The 19683-nt window shown below is 34.6% G+C and overlaps 1 protein-coding gene across 4 annotated transcripts in view; it reads right to left on the bottom strand.

Annotated features, from left to right (window-relative positions):
- Lyst (lysosomal trafficking regulator) overlaps nucleotides 1-19683 on the bottom strand; it is a 196312-nt gene that overhangs the window by 110982 nt on the left and 65647 nt on the right. For all 4 annotated transcript variants that reach the window (XM_033761844.1, XM_033761845.1, XM_033761846.1 and 1 more), the window contains 4 exons: nucleotides 6828-6972; nucleotides 5609-5782; nucleotides 2839-2999; nucleotides 1581-1771 (listed from right to left, as the gene is read on the bottom strand). In XM_033761844.1, coding sequence (XP_033617735.1) covers nucleotides 1581-1771; nucleotides 2839-2999; nucleotides 5609-5782; nucleotides 6828-6972 — 671 coding nt within the window. The remainder of the gene's footprint in view (nucleotides 1-1580; nucleotides 1772-2838; nucleotides 3000-5608; nucleotides 5783-6827; nucleotides 6973-19683) is intronic.

Below are 19683 nucleotides of genomic sequence, written 5' to 3'. Positions count from 1 at the left end.
CCACGCTTTGAAAGGAGTGTACTATCCCTGCCTTACTCTCTGAGGCTTTGTAGACCCCTGAAGAATTCAAATTTTTACATAAAACCCTTAGAATATGACCTAAATTCTATTAAAAAAATAAAAGGATTAAGGAAATTATTTTAATGAAAATAAAACAAACAAGAACAACAAAAAAAAAACTAAACAGCTACAGTTAATATTTGAAAAAATACTTGTATGAGCACCTTAGTTTCCCTAAAGCAGAAGTTCTGAAAGTGAGGTATAAACATCACTCTATTAGTTTATGAAAAAGGTAAATTCTTGAGCCACACTTTAGACCTGCCAAAGAAGAGGCTCTAGCACAGCAATCTATGTTTGAATGAGCCCTATTGGAGATTCTCCTGTGCTCTCAGTTTTGAGAATCAATTTCCTAAAGAATATTTTCTCAAGGAGTAAAGTTTTTGGTAGGCTAATTCTTTGTTGCGTAACAGTGCTCAAGAACTGTTAATCATTTAGCATCCCTGGCCCCCACCCAGTAATAGTTAATGAGCAAATTCTACTTGCCACACCATTTTTACATATTCCTTTTGGAGAAAAAGATTATACACTTAATGTCAGAGCTTTAGGTAAATTCATAGTTACCTACTGTACATCTACTTTGCCACAGTTATGTACTTAACACCACTTAAAGATATAAGTGTGTATTATAATTTGTATTACAATTCCTCCTTTAACTGTTACAGCTTTAAAATATAATCTAATTTTATTTGAAATATATACCTCTATAACAACAACAACAATCACAGCAGTAACAAATACATTCCCAAATGGTAACCTCCAAGTAAGAAATATCTCTAGTTAGTCTACAATTGTACTTCTCATGAGAAAAAAGAGGAGGGGCTATAGCAGTTTTTCTAACACTATGAAATCACAGTTTTCTAGTTGTTATTCATAAAAAATTCCCACGAGTCGCTTCTAAACTGTATACTAGTAGAACAAAATATTAGAATAAGTAAAAAACAACAGAGAGTCTCATGTTAGCATAATTAGCAATACTCTGAAGGAAAAATTTATAATTTTTTTTTAAACCAGGGATCGAACTCATGACCTTGTACTTGCGAGGCAGGTGCAGCAGCACTGAGCAAAATGCCTGGCCCAAAATTTATAATTTTTATTGATATGAGTAAGTTATCTAAAACCTGAATACATTAAAACTAATGTTATAAGTGAATATTACTATTTATTTTTAGGTATAGAAAGAAAAAATAATCAACAATATTTTTAAGACTGTTAGACTAATCAGTGTTATATTTTTACTGTATCATAAAAACTTTTCTTGAATTAGTAGATATAAAATAATTGACAAAATTACTACAGAAATATAATTCCAAGGACAGATGGATGTAAACTTAAAACATGATACAAAATTTGACAGAGGGACAAAGTGTTTCAAATTTATTTCAGAAAAAATACTGTAAGAAGAGAATATAATTATGGAAAAAAATTTAAAATCTCTAGAAATATAATTCATTGCTAATTATGCATTTCAATAAATACACTTATAAAAATTTACTATAAAGGCTTATAAAATTAAAACTTACAATTAAGAGACCAATGTCCACATCTTTCTTGGTCATAAAAAGTTCTCTGATCTGTTCACACTGCAAAATGTCCTTATTAATATATTTAGAGTAGTCATTCACAGGTTTACCATATTTACATGGCATTACAGATGTATAATTGGGTCCACAAGCATACAGATAAAAGGCCTCTTGTGAACCAACTTTAGCTCCTGGATAGCAGAAAAATAAAGTTACTTATTTAAAACATTCAAGTAGAATTTTTAATAAAAGACAATAAAAATTTTTTCCAAATTGTTAGAAATGTGATTGATAAAATTGATAAAGCTTCAATTTTCAAATTAGTATAATGAGAACATACATCAATCAGGATAAATGATGAATTAATGTGCATGAAGTTAATTGTGAAGTTCTTGATAAAATAAAATTTCTATTCTATTTTACTTCTTTAGTCAAACACGTTTCTGGTTTTGTTTTACTTTGCTTTTTAAATAAGTATAAACTATATCTTGGTAAACTCTGTTTTAAAATGATATTTGAATTGATATATTTATTCTTTCTGAAATAGTCAATAAACACTGCCTGCCACTAACGCCAGTTTTAATGATATATTTTTATTTTATTTATTCATATACTTTTTTTGTGTGTGTGCCAGGGATCAAACTTGGGCCTTTGTATTTGCAAGGCAGGCAGCAAAACCACTGAGCCAAATCCCCAGCCCCTAATATATTTTTTAAAAATCACATTACTGCTGGAGTGGTAGTACACGCCTATAATCCCAGGACTCAGGAGGCTGAGTCAGGAGGATCGCTATGAGTTTGAGGCCAGCCTGGGCTACACAGTGAGTTCAAGACCAGCCTGAACTACATAGTGAGACACTGTCTCAAAAAAAAAAATTATTTTGAGTTACATTTTTTTCCCTGAAATTTGGCATGTTAATGGGACACACCTAAAATTATAAATAAAACAGACAAACATTCTATGTTTACTAGTCATGAAACTTCATTTTCCAGGATTGTAAAATAATGTTGGCTTAATATATAAGTAGGGGAGGAGAGAGAGATGCATTTCTATATTAAAAGCACACAATGATTATGACACATCTAGATTATAAAATGTCAAAATACTTTAAAAATACATTTTAGAATCTTGGAAATAAAATGCTTATTAAAACCAGGTGATGGAACAGAGATCAACCTTTTAGCTATGTGAATTTACTTAGTTTAACACTTGTTAAGTGAAAGAAAAAATTGGAAATGCTTCAAAGGAGAAACTATACCATTAAAGAGGAGCAAGTTTCCAAGGTCCCATTTTCCAGCCAATTGCAAAAACTCTTCTTGGGATGATAAACAATGGCCGATCATACAAAATGTTTTATTGCTATCAGATGATAAACTTGTTTTTCTTGGAAGTGTAAAATCCAAAGTGACATCAGTCCTCCTACATTTAAAACAAAGTTATATCATTACTTCTGCGAGTACTGAAGTGTGTTTAAAGTATGACTATTTAGTGGTGGGAGATTCTTAACCAATTTTTCTTGGATTAATATAGGATGGTTGGTGATAAGGACAGAGATAGGGCCAATTCTATAGCATCTATGGTCAGAGGTGCTGGTGGTTCACAAGCTACAGAAGTAGGGACCAAACAGATGCCTGAGCACACAGCAGTCCGTGGAAAGCATGACCTAATAGTAACTGCAAATTTTGCTTTGTTATCTGACTTCTGCATCTATGCCTTCTTGGTTTAAAAAAAAACCCACACCCCCGCATCTTACCATTTTGAGAAACAATTCCTAAAATTTTATTTTTATGAAGTTTTCAAAGACTAATCATAAAAGCATCACTTCTCCAAGTTTTGCTCTATCTATTCACTGAAATGCTAAGGATTGGAGAGCTTTTGATTAGTCTCTTTTTTCTTCATGAATAAAACAAAGAGTAGCAGCAAAAGTAAAATGCTTTCTCACAGAAAAGGCACAAAAAAGCTGGGAGACTTCATCTTGTGAAGCTGCTGAGTGCCAAGCTTCATCCCTGTTTTAGTGATGTCTTAAATTCTGTAATAAGATAATGAGGATAACCTATCAAGACAAAGTCTAAATGAAGTTTGACCAAAACACCACTGCCACCTAGTGACAGTATGACTTCATATGGTTTGCAAGATAAATGCAAAATAAATTTAACAAATATCAAGTATATAATATGTGCTATATATTTCTACCAGATTTGTGCATTGCTCATCAAGTAACAGTTAATATAATATATTCTTAAGTCATTTTCAGTGTCATATATTATTAAAGTGGTCTCAAAATATACTCTTTGTAGAAATTATAAATCTGAAAATGATAAAGACAAAATAAAATCTAGTCAACAGGATATTTTTGGTTCTTGGTCACATGTTCACTGCTCTGGGAATTAATGGAATCATTAACTTGTATCAAATGGCAAAAAAATTTCTTGGAAGGAATGTTGAAATAATTGGGAGTGTAAAGAAAGAATGTGTGAATCAAGTGACTATTATATACTAATTAACTTCAGAACTGCCAATTATGGCAACCTAATCTTTCACTCTAAACGTGTCTAAGAACTAGTTTATGATTCCTATATGTGTCATATGGCCTGATTCAGAGCAAGGCTGAGGAACAGTAAAGCAAGGGTTTAGGGTGTGAGCTCTCTTTGGGAATTGAGCCTTGGCTCAAATTTTGGCTCTACTTCTTACATGGGGCATAACTTGGATAAGCTGCCTCATCCTACTCTGGGTAACTGCTGACTCATATGTGAAAAAGATAATACAATACCTACCTCATAGTGTTTGGGGAAGGATAAAATGTGGTACTCTGTAAAGTGTTTAAAATAATATCTGGCACATGATAAGAGCTCAAGAATGAGGACAGAGTCCACATGGAGAAAGGCTGTCTATTCAAAACCCACCAACTCCCACTGATTCCGCAAACCAATTTGGTTTTGATTGGCTACAGTCGCCATTCAGGCTTGGGTAGGTGTAAAGACTGGGAACTCCAGATAGCATTTTATTTGGAATATGAAAAATTAGGCTTCAATTATATTTTTTCACAACTAGGTAAAAAAAGACTGAACTATTAATTTCCAAAGCCTGTTCTTTCCTGTGTAGCCACCACTGGCTGCGCCAAAGCCATTTGCAAGCCCTTCTCCCCTCTTCCTCTATTATTGAACCCTGAAAGCTGTAAGACATAACACTTGCAGCCTCCTACAGTAATGCCTGGCACATGGTGATTCTTCAATAAGTATGTGATTAGTTAATGAATGAGAATAAGTTAATTTGTGCTAAATGTATGTTATGTCTATGGTCTAAACTCTGAGTGATTTTTGAGAGAATTATGAAATAATGCATAAAGAGCACTTAGCCAATCAATTTTAATAATTCCTTGTGGATTCATTTTTATAACAGATGGGCTTAAGGGACATAATTATAGATTCTCTTCCTTGATCTAATATGCATTATACATAAGTATCTAAATGTCCAAGTTTTCTGTATGCTTCTCAAACCCAAATAGTCTCCAATTAGTATCTACAGGGTTGGCTCCAGAACTCCCCAGCCCCTCACACCACTGCAAATACTAGAATCTGAGAATGCTTACATGACATGGTATATTTGCATATAACCTACACATAGTCTCCTGTAACTTTAAATCACCTCTGTTACGTATGCCTAATACAACATAATTTGTAAATTGTTATACTGTATTATTTAGGAAATAATTTTAAAAGCGTACATGTTCATGGGAGATGTCAACATTTTTTCCTTGAAAATTTTCAATCAGAAGTTGGATGAACTCACAGATGCAGAACCCAGCTACAGTGGGCCAACTGTATTAATTATCAACAGTTACGTCTATGGTAGATATATTTTGTATGATAGTGATAAACAGAAAAAATCTAACTCCTATATAAATTCCTGCTTTAATACTTGGTAAATTTTTCATACAGTTTTCTGTAATGTGTTTCAGAAACTACAACAGACTAATTGAACTTAAAATTATAACAGATTAATATGTGTTTTCTAAAAATCTTTCACACCTCTGTCCAGAGACCCACATGGAGATTTTGCCATGGACATTCTTTTTCCCTTGAGGCTGCTGTAGGTAGGTGAGTACTAAATGTTGCCATTTCATCGGGAGGAAAATATTCTCTTGTGATTCAACCTGTGCTAGTAAAACAGCTTTCATGTCATCATTTGGATCTGTACACACACTGTAGATAAAGAAAAAAGCACACAGACTTAAACATCAAAATTCTGACCTCAGTATTAAACACAGACAGCAACTATAACTGTAAATATTTAAATGAGATTAAAAATCACTTCTATTTTAAACTGACTTAAAAAGTAGCAATTCTTTGTTTTACAGCATAACGTGTTTGTTATTTTATTTTATTATTCAATTTATGAGATAAAATAGATTAGGCTTATTGGCTGGTATTATAATCTCCAGAAGTCAATTTGTAAAACAAAATGTATAAACCTTTTTCTATTTAGTCATACCTTTTTAGATATTACAATGTAATATATGGTTCTTACAAAACTTAATACATACTATTATAAATATTTAAATACTGGAACATATTACTGGTTTAACCTACTTTGAAAGATTATTGCAGTGAAGAGATAATGTAAATAAAGAACCTAGTAATATAACATTTAGAAACCATATATTCCTAAATAGCATACTAGTTTTAGTTCGGAGTTTTATATCATACTCTTCAAACATTAGTACAGCAAAAATACGTATCTATACTTCTTAATAAAAAAGCAAAAAACAAGATAGGGCCAGGGATGTAGCTTAGTGGCACCACGCCTACCTTGTAAGCACAAGGTCCCAAGTTGGATCCCCAGTACCAAAAAATAAGAAAGCAAGGAGAACATAAGCTTATTAGATAATAGCTATTAAATATATAATCTACATGGGAAATACCTGTCTGCTAGCAACACCTGAAGGCTACTACAACCTCAAAGAGTTTTCTATCTTCAAAATAGTTTTCTATTTCTATTGAATAAAACTTTAGTAAGTACTTGATCCAAAATCTAATAAAATATTAACATTATCTAGAATTTACTTACAGGTTTTTGGGTAGAATAATATACTTTTTTCAAAGCAGTATTAAGAACTTATAATGCATTTTATTTTTCTAAATAAAATCTTACTCTCTTGCTATAATAATCTTTATTAGCTGATTTCATATTAATATATCTTAAATTATTTAAATACATAATCTATTCATTAGCAAAGATAATAAATACCGAAAGATAAAAGTGCCATTATGTGGATTAGCCCACACTTGAATCATCAATGCTTTGGATCCCAGTGAAATTAAATGAAGACAGCCTTCTTCTATGAGCCTTTCACCAGGATTTACATACTCTGTACCCTCTGGTCTGTCACTCTCTATGAGAAAAAGATATTAGAATGGTTGGTAGACAGTTCATAAAAATGAAGAACAACAATATAAAGCACAATGGTTCATCTGCAGCAGATTATTTACAAAGATTGTCTGAAGCTGAATGTTCCAAACATTTTCACAGTTTACATGCTAACTCTAAAAGAGCACAGGCAGTAGAGGAGCCCAGCAGCAGCATGTGGCCCTCTGGTGAATCTGCCCCTATAGTGAAGAACAGCAGAGGAGCCCAGCTGCATGGGGGCCAACACAGCTGTGCCCCACCCCAGCCCATTCTCATCCCTGTGAACAAGGGCCTGAGGCTCCTAGATGAAAACTGAAGCCCACTGAAAAAGTGAAGAAAATATCTGCAATTAAGGCATACCACACCACCACAGCTAGTAAGTTGGAGAGATCTGAACCTCCCATCGAAACCTGGACCATCTACAGGAGAAGGGCAGCTGAAACCTGTAGTAGAACCTTGCAGTGTTCAACCCAGCAGGTCAGGGATCTCAACTTGGGACTTATACCCAGAAATCAGCCTGAACCTCAGAATAGCTGCTGGCTTGTTGAGACTAACTTAGATCTTCACACTCCTGCCCATGCTGTCTATTGTGTGAGCAGAGGCATACTGTGGAGGCCCTTGATTTTTATTTTTATTTTCAAAGTAATGTTTTTCTCTTACCTTTAATCATTTTAAATTTTTTACCTATCTTTTTCTTTTCTCTACTCAAATTTTTTCCTTTTTTTCTCTTCATTTTCTTTTTTCCTTTCTTTCTCACTCTCTCTCCCACCTTGTTCATTTTTCTCTTTTTGTTCCTATTCTGTCCTAATTCAAATTTCTTTTTTCTTGTCTTCTCCTTTTCCTTCTCTCGATTGTCATTAGTTTTAAAAGAAAGTGATTACAGTTTCGAACCTTCCTTCTGCTGTTAGATTCCTCTGTTCTTGTGTATATTTTGTTCTGTTTTCTCCTCTTCTCTTCAACAGCTTCCTACAGTTTGCATGATCTTCCTGTGTCCTCTGGCCTCACTTCTAACCTTTGCCTATCCTATCTATCCCTCCCTCCCCAACTCCTTCCAAGTCCCCATACTGAAAGGTAAAGTTCCTATATTAAACAGTTTATTCATTATAAATATATTTTGAGCTGTTCCTTGATTTCAATTTAAATCACATGGTTAAAAATGATAAATTAATAACTACCACAAATTTTCATTTTCTAAACTGTGCTTGAGGCTATTGTTCGTGACTGTATTGCTTGGGCTAAGGTGTTATGACTGATCTAATCAGTTGTTCCTCGTAGTATTATGAAAATGAGAAGGTCTTGGAGTAATTAGAAACGCAAAATCTAAAGACCAGCTATATCTGGAAGATGGAAGTATTAACCCAGGAATTAAACCAAGGACAGGACCCAATAAAAACAGAAGTGAGAAGACATTTAAACAAGACACAAACACAGACGTCCAGCTCACCAAAGGTAAATTCTGGGGGAAATGAGGAGGAAAAGTCTGAGACAGTCAACCACCTAGACACCCTGAACAGGAAGTAACAAAACAAATGAATGAGGCCTTAGAAAAATTCAAAACAGAAATAATTTCCCAGATAACCACAGAGATGGAGAGCAAAATGAAACTCTAGAATAGAAACAGATGAAAAAATAGATGAATCATGATGGAAACCATGAATGCCCAGCGTAGGAAAGAAATGGAAAGCATGAATGCCCAATATAGGAAAGAGAGAATCCATGCAACAGAATCAGATATCCAGGGGATTAAAAACTCTATTGAAAAATTGATAAACCCTTAGCTAACCTTATCAAAAAAAAGGAAAGAAAAGGCTAGATCCATGCAATCAGGAAGGAAAAAGGTGAAGTCACAACAGATCCAACAGAAATCCAGAGGATCATTAATACCTATTTTGAGAACCTGTACTCTAGTAAAATGGAAAACACAGAAGAAATGGACAGATTTTTAGATACTTATGAATTACCAAAGTTGAACAAAGAAGATAAAAACATTTTAAAGACCCCAATTACAATCAGTGAAATTGAAAATGTAATAAAAAATTTACCAACAAAGAAAAGCCCAGGTCCTGATGGATTCACTGCTGAATTTTACAAGACATTTAGAGAAGAACTACTGCCTTCACTCTTCAGTTTTTTCAATGAAATTGAAAGGGAAGCAATACTTCCAAATTTATTCCTGGAGGCAAGTGTTACTTTGATTTCCAAACCAAGGAAAGATGCAACTAAAAAAGAGAACTACAGGCCAATCTCCTTAATGAATATAAATGCAAAAGTCCTTAATGAGATATGAGCAAAAAGAGTACAGAGGAGCAAAGAAGATCGTACATCCTGACCAAGTCAGATTTATTCCAGGGACGCAAGGATGGTTCAACATACATAAGTCAATAAATGTAATACACTATATTAACAAAGTCAAGGACAAAAACCATATGATCCTCTCGATAGATGCAGAAAAAGCATTTGACAAAATTCAACACCAATTCATGATAAAAAACCCTGCAAAAAATTGGAATAGATGGTCTATATCTCAACTTAATAAAGGCTATCTATGAAAAACCAACAGCCAACATCATATTAAATGGCCAAAAACTGAAAACTTTCACATTAAAATCAGGAACAAGACAAGGATGCCCACTATCACCACTCCTCTTCGATATAGTTCTGGAAACATTAGCCATAGCAATTAGACCAGAGAAAGAAATTAAAGCAATAAAGATAGGAAAGGAAGAAGTTAAACTGTCATTATTTGCTGACAATATAATACTCTATATTGAAGACCCAAAAACTCCACCAAAAGACTTCTAGACTTAATTCACACCTTTAGCAGAATAGCTGGATACAAGGTCAACACCCAAAAATCAATAGCCTTCTTGTACACAAATAACAGACTCACTGAGAGAGAAATTAGGGAAATAATTCCTTTCATAATAGCACCCCAAAAATGAAATATCTAGGAATCAATCTAACAAAAGAAGCAAAGACCTCTACAACGAAAACTACAGCACTCTGAAAAAAGAAAGCAAAGAAGATATAAGAAAATGGAAAGGTATCCCCTGCTCCTGGGTAGGAAGAATCAACATAGTGAAAATGGCCATACTAACAAAAGTGCTATATAGATTCAATGCAATGCCAACTGAAATTCCAATACTATACTTCACAGAACTAGAAAGAAGAATCCAAAAATTCATTTGGAAACATAAGAGACCTAGAATAGCAAAAACCATCCTAGGCAACAGAGACATGGCAGCGGGTGTAACAATTCCCAATTTGAAACTACACTACAAAGTCACTGTGATAAAAACAGCATGGTACTGGCAAAGAAACAGACCTGAGGATCAGTGGAACACACTGGAAGACACAAAAGCAAATCCAGATGTACTCAGCTACGTCACCTTTGACAAAGGAGCTGACCATCCTCAGTGGAGGAAAGATAGTCCCTTTAAAAAATGGTATTGGAAAAACTGATCTCAACCTGCAAAAGATTAAAACTGGACCCTTATCTTTCATCATGCACTAAATTAAAATACAAGTGGATTAAAGATCTAAATATTTAAAAAGTCACTAAATTTGCTAGAAGATAAGTTAGGCAGAACTCTTGAAGACACTGGCATAGGAAAAGATTTTAAGAACAAATCCTCAGCACGGGAACTAGCAGAAAGAATCAACAACTGGGATCTCATCTTATTAAAAAGCTTCTGTACTGCAAAAGAAACCATCAGCAGAACTAAGAGACAATCTACAATGTGGGAAAAAATTTTACCAGCTGCTCCTCAGACAAAGGACTATTATCTAGAATATATAAAGAACTCAAAACAATCAGCCCCCCAAATATAAAGACCCGATTCAAAAATGGGCATCTGAAATGAACAGACATTTCTCAGACAAAGAAGTAAAAACAGCAAGTAAATATATGAAAAAAATGTTCCACATCACTGGTCATTCAAGAGATGCAGATGAAAACAACAGAGACTCCACCTTCACCCAGAAAGAATGGCTGCTATCAAATTAACCAAAAACAAATGCTGGCAGGTCTGTGGGGAGAAAGGAAGCCTTCTCCAGTGTTGGTGGGAGGGCAGACTGGTGCAACCACTATGGAAATCAATATGGAGATACCTCAAACAGCTGGGACTAGAGGTTCCATTTGGACCAGCCATCCCTCTGCTGGGTATCTTTCCAAAAGAATTAAAAGAATCATATCACAGAGATATATGTGCACCTATGTTTATAGGGGCACAATATGTAATAGCTACAACTTGGAAACAGCCCATTTGTACATTAGTTGGAAACTGGATAAAGAAGATGTGGGTTTTTTCTATAAAACGGAATATTACTCAGCCATAAAGAATGAGAAATTAGAGTAATTAACAGGATAATGGATACATATTGAGGATATACTCCTAAATGAAATAAATAAGTCACACATGTATAAATACCAAATAGTTTCTCTGGTGTGAATAAACTATAATAGTACTTAAGATCCTAATGATATAATGGACAATCTGAAATAGGAAGAAAGGGGCTAAAGGTGTAGGGAAAGTGGGAAGTTGGGGAAAGCTAATAAGGGAAAAGAAAAAAATATGAGAAAATGAAAAAATGGAAATGAAGTTTTTGTAAAGGGGGAGGGGAAGAGGGGGTGAAGGGAGAGCAGGGACAAGGGGAAAAAATGAGAACCAAGACCTGTCATGTAACGGTACAAGATAATAATGAATGTAACTGTACTGTATACCTAAAATGTACCAATGGACTCAATGAGGGAAAAAAACTCTATTGAAAGCATTTGCAGCAGAATGAGCAAATGTTAAGATAGAATATCAGATATAGAAGATAGGATCAGGAACAGTGACCATGAAAAGAGAGATCTCTTCAAAAACAGTAAGGGATCATATAAAATTGATCCAACAGCTCCTAGATGATGCAAAGAATAATAAGACTGATAGCAGGAGAAAGTACAAATGACATAAAAAAAAAAACTGTTCACAGAATTAATGGAAAAAAACTTCCCAAACAGAGGGGAAGAATTTGACATACAGATAAGTGAGACACGTAGGACTCCAAATAGCCATGATCAAAAAAATCTACACCTAGACATATAATAATCAAGATCCCACAAACAGAACAGAAGAACAAAATACTGCAAGCAGTTAGAGAAGAAACAAATCACATGCAAAGGAAAGCCCATCAGAAACACAGCAGACATTTCAGCACAAACCCTCAAGTCAAGAACAGCCTGGAGTGAGGTATTTCAAACCCTAAAAGAAAACAACCTCCAACCTAGACTGATGTATCCTGCAAAACTATCTTTCAAAACTTATGGGGAAATAAGATACTTCCACAACAAAGAACACCTAAGAAATTTCATAAACACCCAGCCAGCACTCTTAGCAATTCTAAACAATATCCTGGAAAAAGACAACGAAGGTCACAACTCCATAAGGCCCAACAGAGCAAACACACCAGGAAAGGCAAAAAATTAAAGAAATGGGGAAAAAAAGAGCCAACAACAGGAAAATGACATGACAATGAAAAGTCAATACATTTCAGTTATAACCATCAAGGTCAATGACCTCAATTCACCAATCAAAAGGAATAGACCAGCCGAATGGATTAAGAAGCAAACTCCAAAGATATGCTGTATATAAGAAACTCACTTAATTTACAAAGAAATTTATAGACTGAGAGTAAAGAGATGGTAAACAGTTATCCATGTGACAGAAACCTGGAAAAAACCGGGGATAGCTATCTTATTTGAAAGTAGATTTCAAACTAAAATTAATTAAGACAAAGAAGGCCACTACATCCTTGTAAAGGGAACAATATAAGAGGAAGAGGTGACAATCATAAATATATATGCACCAAATACTAATACCATGAACTATACAAAACAAGTATTAATGGATATGAAAAAAAGTAAGCACTAATTATAGTGGAGGAGCTCAATACCCCACTATTACAAATAGACAGATCATCTAGACAAAAAATCAACAACCAAATAACAGAACTGAACCAAGCCGTTGAACAAATGAACTTAGTAGATGTCTACAGAGTGTTCCAAGCCACAAAATCAGAATATACATTCCTTCCAGCTGCACAATGGTCATTCTCAAAAATAGACCACATGCTAGTTCATAAAACATACTTAAGTAAATGCAAAGGAATTGAAGTTATCCCCTGTATATCATCATCAGACCATAGTGCCATTAACCTGGAGATCAACAGCATAAGAAACTGCAAAAACTTCACAGACACATGAAAACTGAGTAACACCCTGCTGAACAGCCACTGGGTCACAGAAGAAATTAAAAAAGAAATGAGTTTCTACACTTAAATAATAATGCCAATACAACATACAGGAATCTATGAGACACAGTGAAAGCAGTTCTATGTGGAAAATTCATAGTAGTAATTGCCCATACTAGGAAAACAGAGTGAGCTCAAATAAACAACCTAATGCTTAACCTTAAGTTCCTAGAAAAAGAAGAGCAAGACAAACTGAAAGCTAGTACAAGGGAAGAAACTATAAAGATCAGAGCAGAAATTAATGTAGTGGAGACTAAGTGAATGATAGAAAAAAATTCAATGAATCAAAGAGTTGGGTTTTTCAAAGAATGAATAAAATTGATAAACCCTTAGCCAACCTTATCAAAAAAAGGAAAGAAAAGGCTCAAATTCATGCAATTAGGAACAAAAGGTGAAGTCACAACAGATCCAGAAGAAATCCAGAGGATCATCAATACCTACTTTGAGAATCTGTACTCTAATAAAATGAAAAACACAGAGGAAATGGACAGATTCCTAGATACATATGAATTTTCAAAGTTGAATGAAGAAGATTTAAAAAGTCTAAACACTCCAGTTACCTAATTGAAAATGTAATTCAAACATTATCAAAAAAAGAAAAGCCCAGGTCCTGATGGCTTCATTGATGAGTTCTAGAATACATTTAGAGAAGATCTATAGCCACTACTCTTTGAGCTCTTCAATGAAATTGAAAGGGAAGCAATATTCCAAATTCATTCCTGGAAGCAAGTGTTACTTTGATTCCAAAACCAGGGAAAGGCCCAACCAGAAAAGAGAACTACAGGCCAATCTCCTTAATGAATATAGATGCAAAAATCCTTAATAAGATACTAGCAAACAGAATACAGAGGTTTTATTGGGAAGATCCTACACCCTGACCAAGTCAGATTTATCCCAGGGATGCAAGGGTAGCTCAACATATGTAAACCATTAAATGTAATACACTATATTAACAAAGTCAAGGAAAAAAACCATATGATCATCTCAATAGATGCAGAAAAAGCATCTGACAAAAAACAACACCCATTCATGATAAAAACCCTGAGAAAATTGGCAAAGATGGTCTTTATCTTAACCTTATAAAGGCTATTTATGAAAAAACCAACAGCCAACATCATTCTAAATGGTCAAAAATTGAAAACCTTCACACTAAAATCAGGAACAAGACAAGGATGAACACTATCACCACTCCTGTTCAGTACAGCTCTAGAAACATTAGCCACAGCAATCAGACAAGAGAAAGAAATAAAATGAATAAAGATAGGAAAGGAAGAATTTAAACTGTCATTATGTGCTGATGATATGATGCTCTACATAGAAGACCCAAAAAACTCTGCCAAAAGACTTCTAGACTTAATTGACAGATTCACTAGAGTAGCTGGATACAAGGTCAACACTCAAAAAAATCAATAGCTTCTTGTACACAAATAACAGACTCACTGAGAAAGAAAGGAGGGAAACAATTCCTTTCACAATAGCATCCAAAGAAATGAAATATCTAGGAATCAAGCTAACAAAGGAGACAAATAAAAATTACAGCACTCTGGAAAAAAAAAGATTGAAGAGATATAAGAAAATGGAAAGACATCCCTTGCTCTTGGATAAGAAGAGCCAACATAATGAAAATGGCCATTCCAAAACTGCTCAACAGATTCAATGCAATCCTGACTGAAATCCCAACAGTATATTTTACAGAACTTGAGAAAACAATCCAAAAATTCATTTGAAACCAGAAGAGACCTAGAATAGCAAAAACAATTCTAGGCAATAGGGACATGACAGGGTTATCACAATCCTTGACTTGAAACTATACTACAAAGCCACTGTGGTTAAAAACAGCATGGTACTGGCAAAAAACAGACCCAAGGATCAGTGGAACAGATTAGAAGATGCAGAAACAACTCAAGACATATTCAGCTACCTCATCTTTGAAAAAGGAGCCAATCGTCCTTACTAGAGGAAAGATAGCCTCTTTAAAAAATGGTGTTGGAAAAACTAGCTTTTAACTTGCCAAAGATTAAAATTAGACCCCTATCTTTTACCATGCACTAAACTAAAATCCAAGTGGATTAAAGATCTAAATATCAAAACAGAAACACTAAACTTGTTGGAAAATAAATTAGAGCTCTTGAAGACACTGGCATAGGAAAAGACTTTATGAACAAATACTCAGTAGCATGGCAACTTGCAAAAAAATCAACTACTGGGATCTCATACTATTAAAAAGCTTCTGCAAGAGAATCCACCAGCAGAGCTAAGAGACAACCTACAATGTGGGGAAAACAATTTTACTTGCTGCTCCTCAGACAAAGTCTACTATCTAGAATATATAAAGAACTAAAAAAAACAATCAGACCCCCCTAAATATAAAGACTGAATTAAAAAATGGGTATCTGAAATGAACAGACATTTCTCATATAAATAAGTAAAAGCCGCAAACAAATATATGAAAAAAAATGTTCAACATCACTGGTCATTCAAGAGATGCAGATGAAAACAACAGAGACTCCACCTTCACCCAGAAAGAATGGCTGCTATCAAATTAACCAAAAACAAATGCTGGCAGGTCTGTGGGGAGAAAGGAAGCCTTCTCCAGTGTTGGTGGGAGGGCAGACTGGTGAAAACACTGTGGAAATCAATATGGAGATACCTTAAACAACTAGGATTAGAGGTCCCATTTGACACAGCTATTCCTCTGCTGGGTATCTTCCCAAAAGAATTAAAAGAATCCGACCACAGTGATACATGCTCACCCATGATTACAGTGGCACAGTTTGTAATAGCTAAAACTTGGCAAAGACCCAAGTGACTATCAGCTGGAGAATGGATAAAGAAGATGTGGTTTTTCTATAAAATGGAGTACTACTCAGCCATAAAGAATGAGAAACTAGAGACATTTACAGTTAAATGGATGCACATTGAAGCTATACTCAAGTGAAATAAATAGGACACACTTGAGTAAATACAGAATAGTTTCTCTAGTGTGAAAAACTAAAAGAGTAAATAAGGTTCAAATGGTATAATTGATAGTGTGAAACAGGAAGAAAATGTCTAAAGGAAAAGGGGAAGTGGGAAAGGTAGGGGGAAGGAAATAAGGGAAAAGAAAAATATATGAGAAAATTAAAAAATGGAAACAAAGTCTTTGTAAATAGGGAAGCATTAAGGGGGTGAAATGTAGGCAGGGGAATGGGGGAAAAATAAGAACTGAGGTACATCATGTAAAGGTACAAGATCGCAATGATTGGGCCGGGGATTTAGCTCAGTGGTTGGGTGGCCTGCCTTGCAAGTGCAAGAACCCAAGTTCAATCCCTGGTTCCAAAAAAAATATAAATGAATTTTTAAAAAGATCCCAATGATGAATATAACTGTATTATTTACCATAAATGCACCAATAAACTTAATGAAAAAACTAAATAAATAAATAAGCATAAAGGATGAAAGATAGTGATTCAGTGCTTTAGAAGTTATTGCATATTTTAAAATATATAATAACTAAGGGCAATTATGGGCCCAAGTGCTGTGATGCCACTGTGATGGACTTACAATAATCTATAGCAAATTTTTATGAATGGGTCATTACAACACCACTGACCCTGGTCCAGGGAGCATACACCTTGCCTCATGCTTCATTCTACCAAAATCCACCAAGTAATTATCACAATGGCATGATTTTTTAAAAAAATGATCATATTAAAACTGCAGTTAGACATATGATAGTGTTTGAATAGTCATTATTTAGACTCTGGTGAGTGATCTTTGAATGGAATTACTAAGTGATTCTGAAACTCTACATTATGGTTATAGGCTTTAGGCTATCTGTTTATTCTTCCTGGCTCTTCTTTCTCACCACTTAGACTCTGCACTAGCTGAATACATATGAAAAGCTTCTTGTTCTGTATGTTACTTTTTTTTAAAGCTGTATTATACACCGAAGTATAAAATGCATGGCCACAGGTTCAGACTTTCAGAGGAGATGAAAATTACTAGTTAGAAGATTGTACAGCTATTATTTGCCATTTAGCAACAGGTAAAACCATCACCAATTTATAAGAATACTCCCACTAGCAACAGTGAGACCCTGTCTCAAAAAAACCAAAAAACAACAAGAATACTCCCACTAGAAATGAAAACAGTCCTATAAAAGAAGAGAAGCACTACTGATTATTTTGAGAACTACTGCCTATGATATAAGATGTACAGAGAAGTCATATATCTGATGTGATATTTTAAAATATTTCTATGCCAAATCTGAACTATACAGATAAAAGGACACAACAAATACCAATGTGAACCTAGGAACTGCAGAGTAGGAATATTATTAAGTATTTCTTAAGCTAGTGCTCACAACAATCTTATAAGGTAAATATTACTACCCCAACTTGGGTAGTGATGGGACTGAGGTGCTGAAGTGCTCAATAATGTCTCAAAAACACATACATAGTTTAATGTCAAAATATGGGATGTCACTACAATATTTTCTCCATTTCTATTCCAAAATTATATGTGTATTTATTTTTAAATGTTCTTTTTTAGTGTTCATGCAAAACCATATTCCTAAAATATATGCTTTATAATACATCTTTAATATTAAAACAAAAAATCTTTTCCAATTGTTGCTTTTATTGATCAACAGTATAGATTCATTTATTTTATAATACACTGCATATATTGGGACTGATCCCATTAAAATATGATAAAGCAATCTGGATAGCGTATAGCAGAATATAAACTCTGGAATTAAATACAAGTGGGTTTAAGTTCCTATCCACCACTTCCCAGCTATGTGACTTGGTTATGCTGGTTAGCGTCATCAACAAGTACAGACAGTAAGAGCACTTATTTACTCACTTATAGTAAAGATTAGAAATGTATTCAAAAGACAGGAACAAAGTGATACACAGACAAAAGGACTTAATGCATGTTAAACAGGAACTTCATCAATACCATCATATGTGATATGATTTCAGAGCTGTCACTGGTAGGTGGCAAAATCCAATCCATAGAAGATTCTATAACTACTTGAAACGTTTCAAATCATCTGCCTCAATTTTTTAAAAAGTTGGGCCAGTGATTTAGCTCAGTGGTTCCACCACCTGACTCACAAGTGCAAGGTCCTGAGTTCAATCCCCAGTACAGAAAAAAAAAAAGTTTAGCATCCCTTAAATCCATGTTGGAACTTGATTGAGCATTGCATCTGATTAGAATCCTGGCAGAGTGACTAGGGAAAGATTTTGCAAATTGAGGCTGCAGACACTGGACCTAAGTACATATTATTTTTAATAGTTCATATTATTTAGTCTCTTTACAAGGTTAGGATTTAGTCACACACTAATACGAAAAATATATCTGTAGTAGTGGGGGGGGTCAATGGACTTGTTTTATGTATGTTTGAAAATTAAATATTATCTTAGCTCCACAGATGAGTTTAATTTAGATTTATTTAATTAATAGACGATAAATAATATATACACCACTGTATGGTACCTAATAAATAAGTTTAAAAAAAGTTTAGCATCCTAAGCTAACCTATAAAATTACACAAGCAGGTCAGGAGTTTAGCTCAGTGGTGCTGCACCTGCCTCACAAGAGCAAGGTCCTGAGTTTGATCCTGGTACCGCCACACACAAAAAAAGTACATAAACATTATGCTATGTTAGTAACATGGAAAATATCTGCTGAAAGTAGATTCAGACTCCAACTGCACATATCAGACAACATTTGCCATCATTTCAATCTTGATGACTTGGTTAGGGATTTTCCTGTCCATATCACAGTAAGTGGAGACCTGAGACAGAGGCTGCATGGACAGGTGAGATTTGTGGAATGAAGAGTTAATGAAAACTGCACTTCTGTGTATATGTAAAACTCTCACCGTCTGTCTGATCTTTACATTTTATTCATTCCAGAGACCTTAAAAACGATCCTGTTTATTTGACTCCCACTATCATAACTGCTTTTTAATGAACAGTTTCTTCCTGCAGTTCTAAGGCAGCATAACAGCAATTCCTCAGACACAGAAGGTCTGGGAAGAACTTTGCTCTAACTCTGGAGAATGATGATACATTTAACGGTTCTGTGACAGGAACTAAGGGAGGGCCACTGAGGTAAGACACAGCAAGAGGAGAATTTGAGAAAAATGAGAAAGAGGATGGAATGGAGTTGTGTAATAGGGGCTGGGAACAGAGCATACAGAAGAGTGGCTGTGGGATTTTATGTTTTCCTCTTCTAACATCACTAGCCACCCTAATCAAGTAATGGGACCAAAAAAATAAGCAGGAAAAGGGGATTATGACCCCAGCAGCCATTATATTATGTAGTGTACACCATACTTTCACCCTAAAGACAAAATACAGGAGGGAATTGAGATTGCAAGGCTTTATGACAACTCAGACTTTGGTAATTC

Source organism: Fukomys damarensis, unplaced genomic scaffold (genome assembly GCF_012274545.1).
Source record: "Fukomys damarensis isolate Sample0158 unplaced genomic scaffold, DMR_v1.0_HiC HiC_scaffold_10, whole genome shotgun sequence".
Taxonomy (NCBI): domain Eukaryota; kingdom Metazoa; phylum Chordata; class Mammalia; order Rodentia; family Bathyergidae; genus Fukomys; species Fukomys damarensis.
The sequence above is the reverse complement of the archived record's forward strand: the minus strand, read 5'-3'. Positions and strand labels throughout refer to the sequence as shown.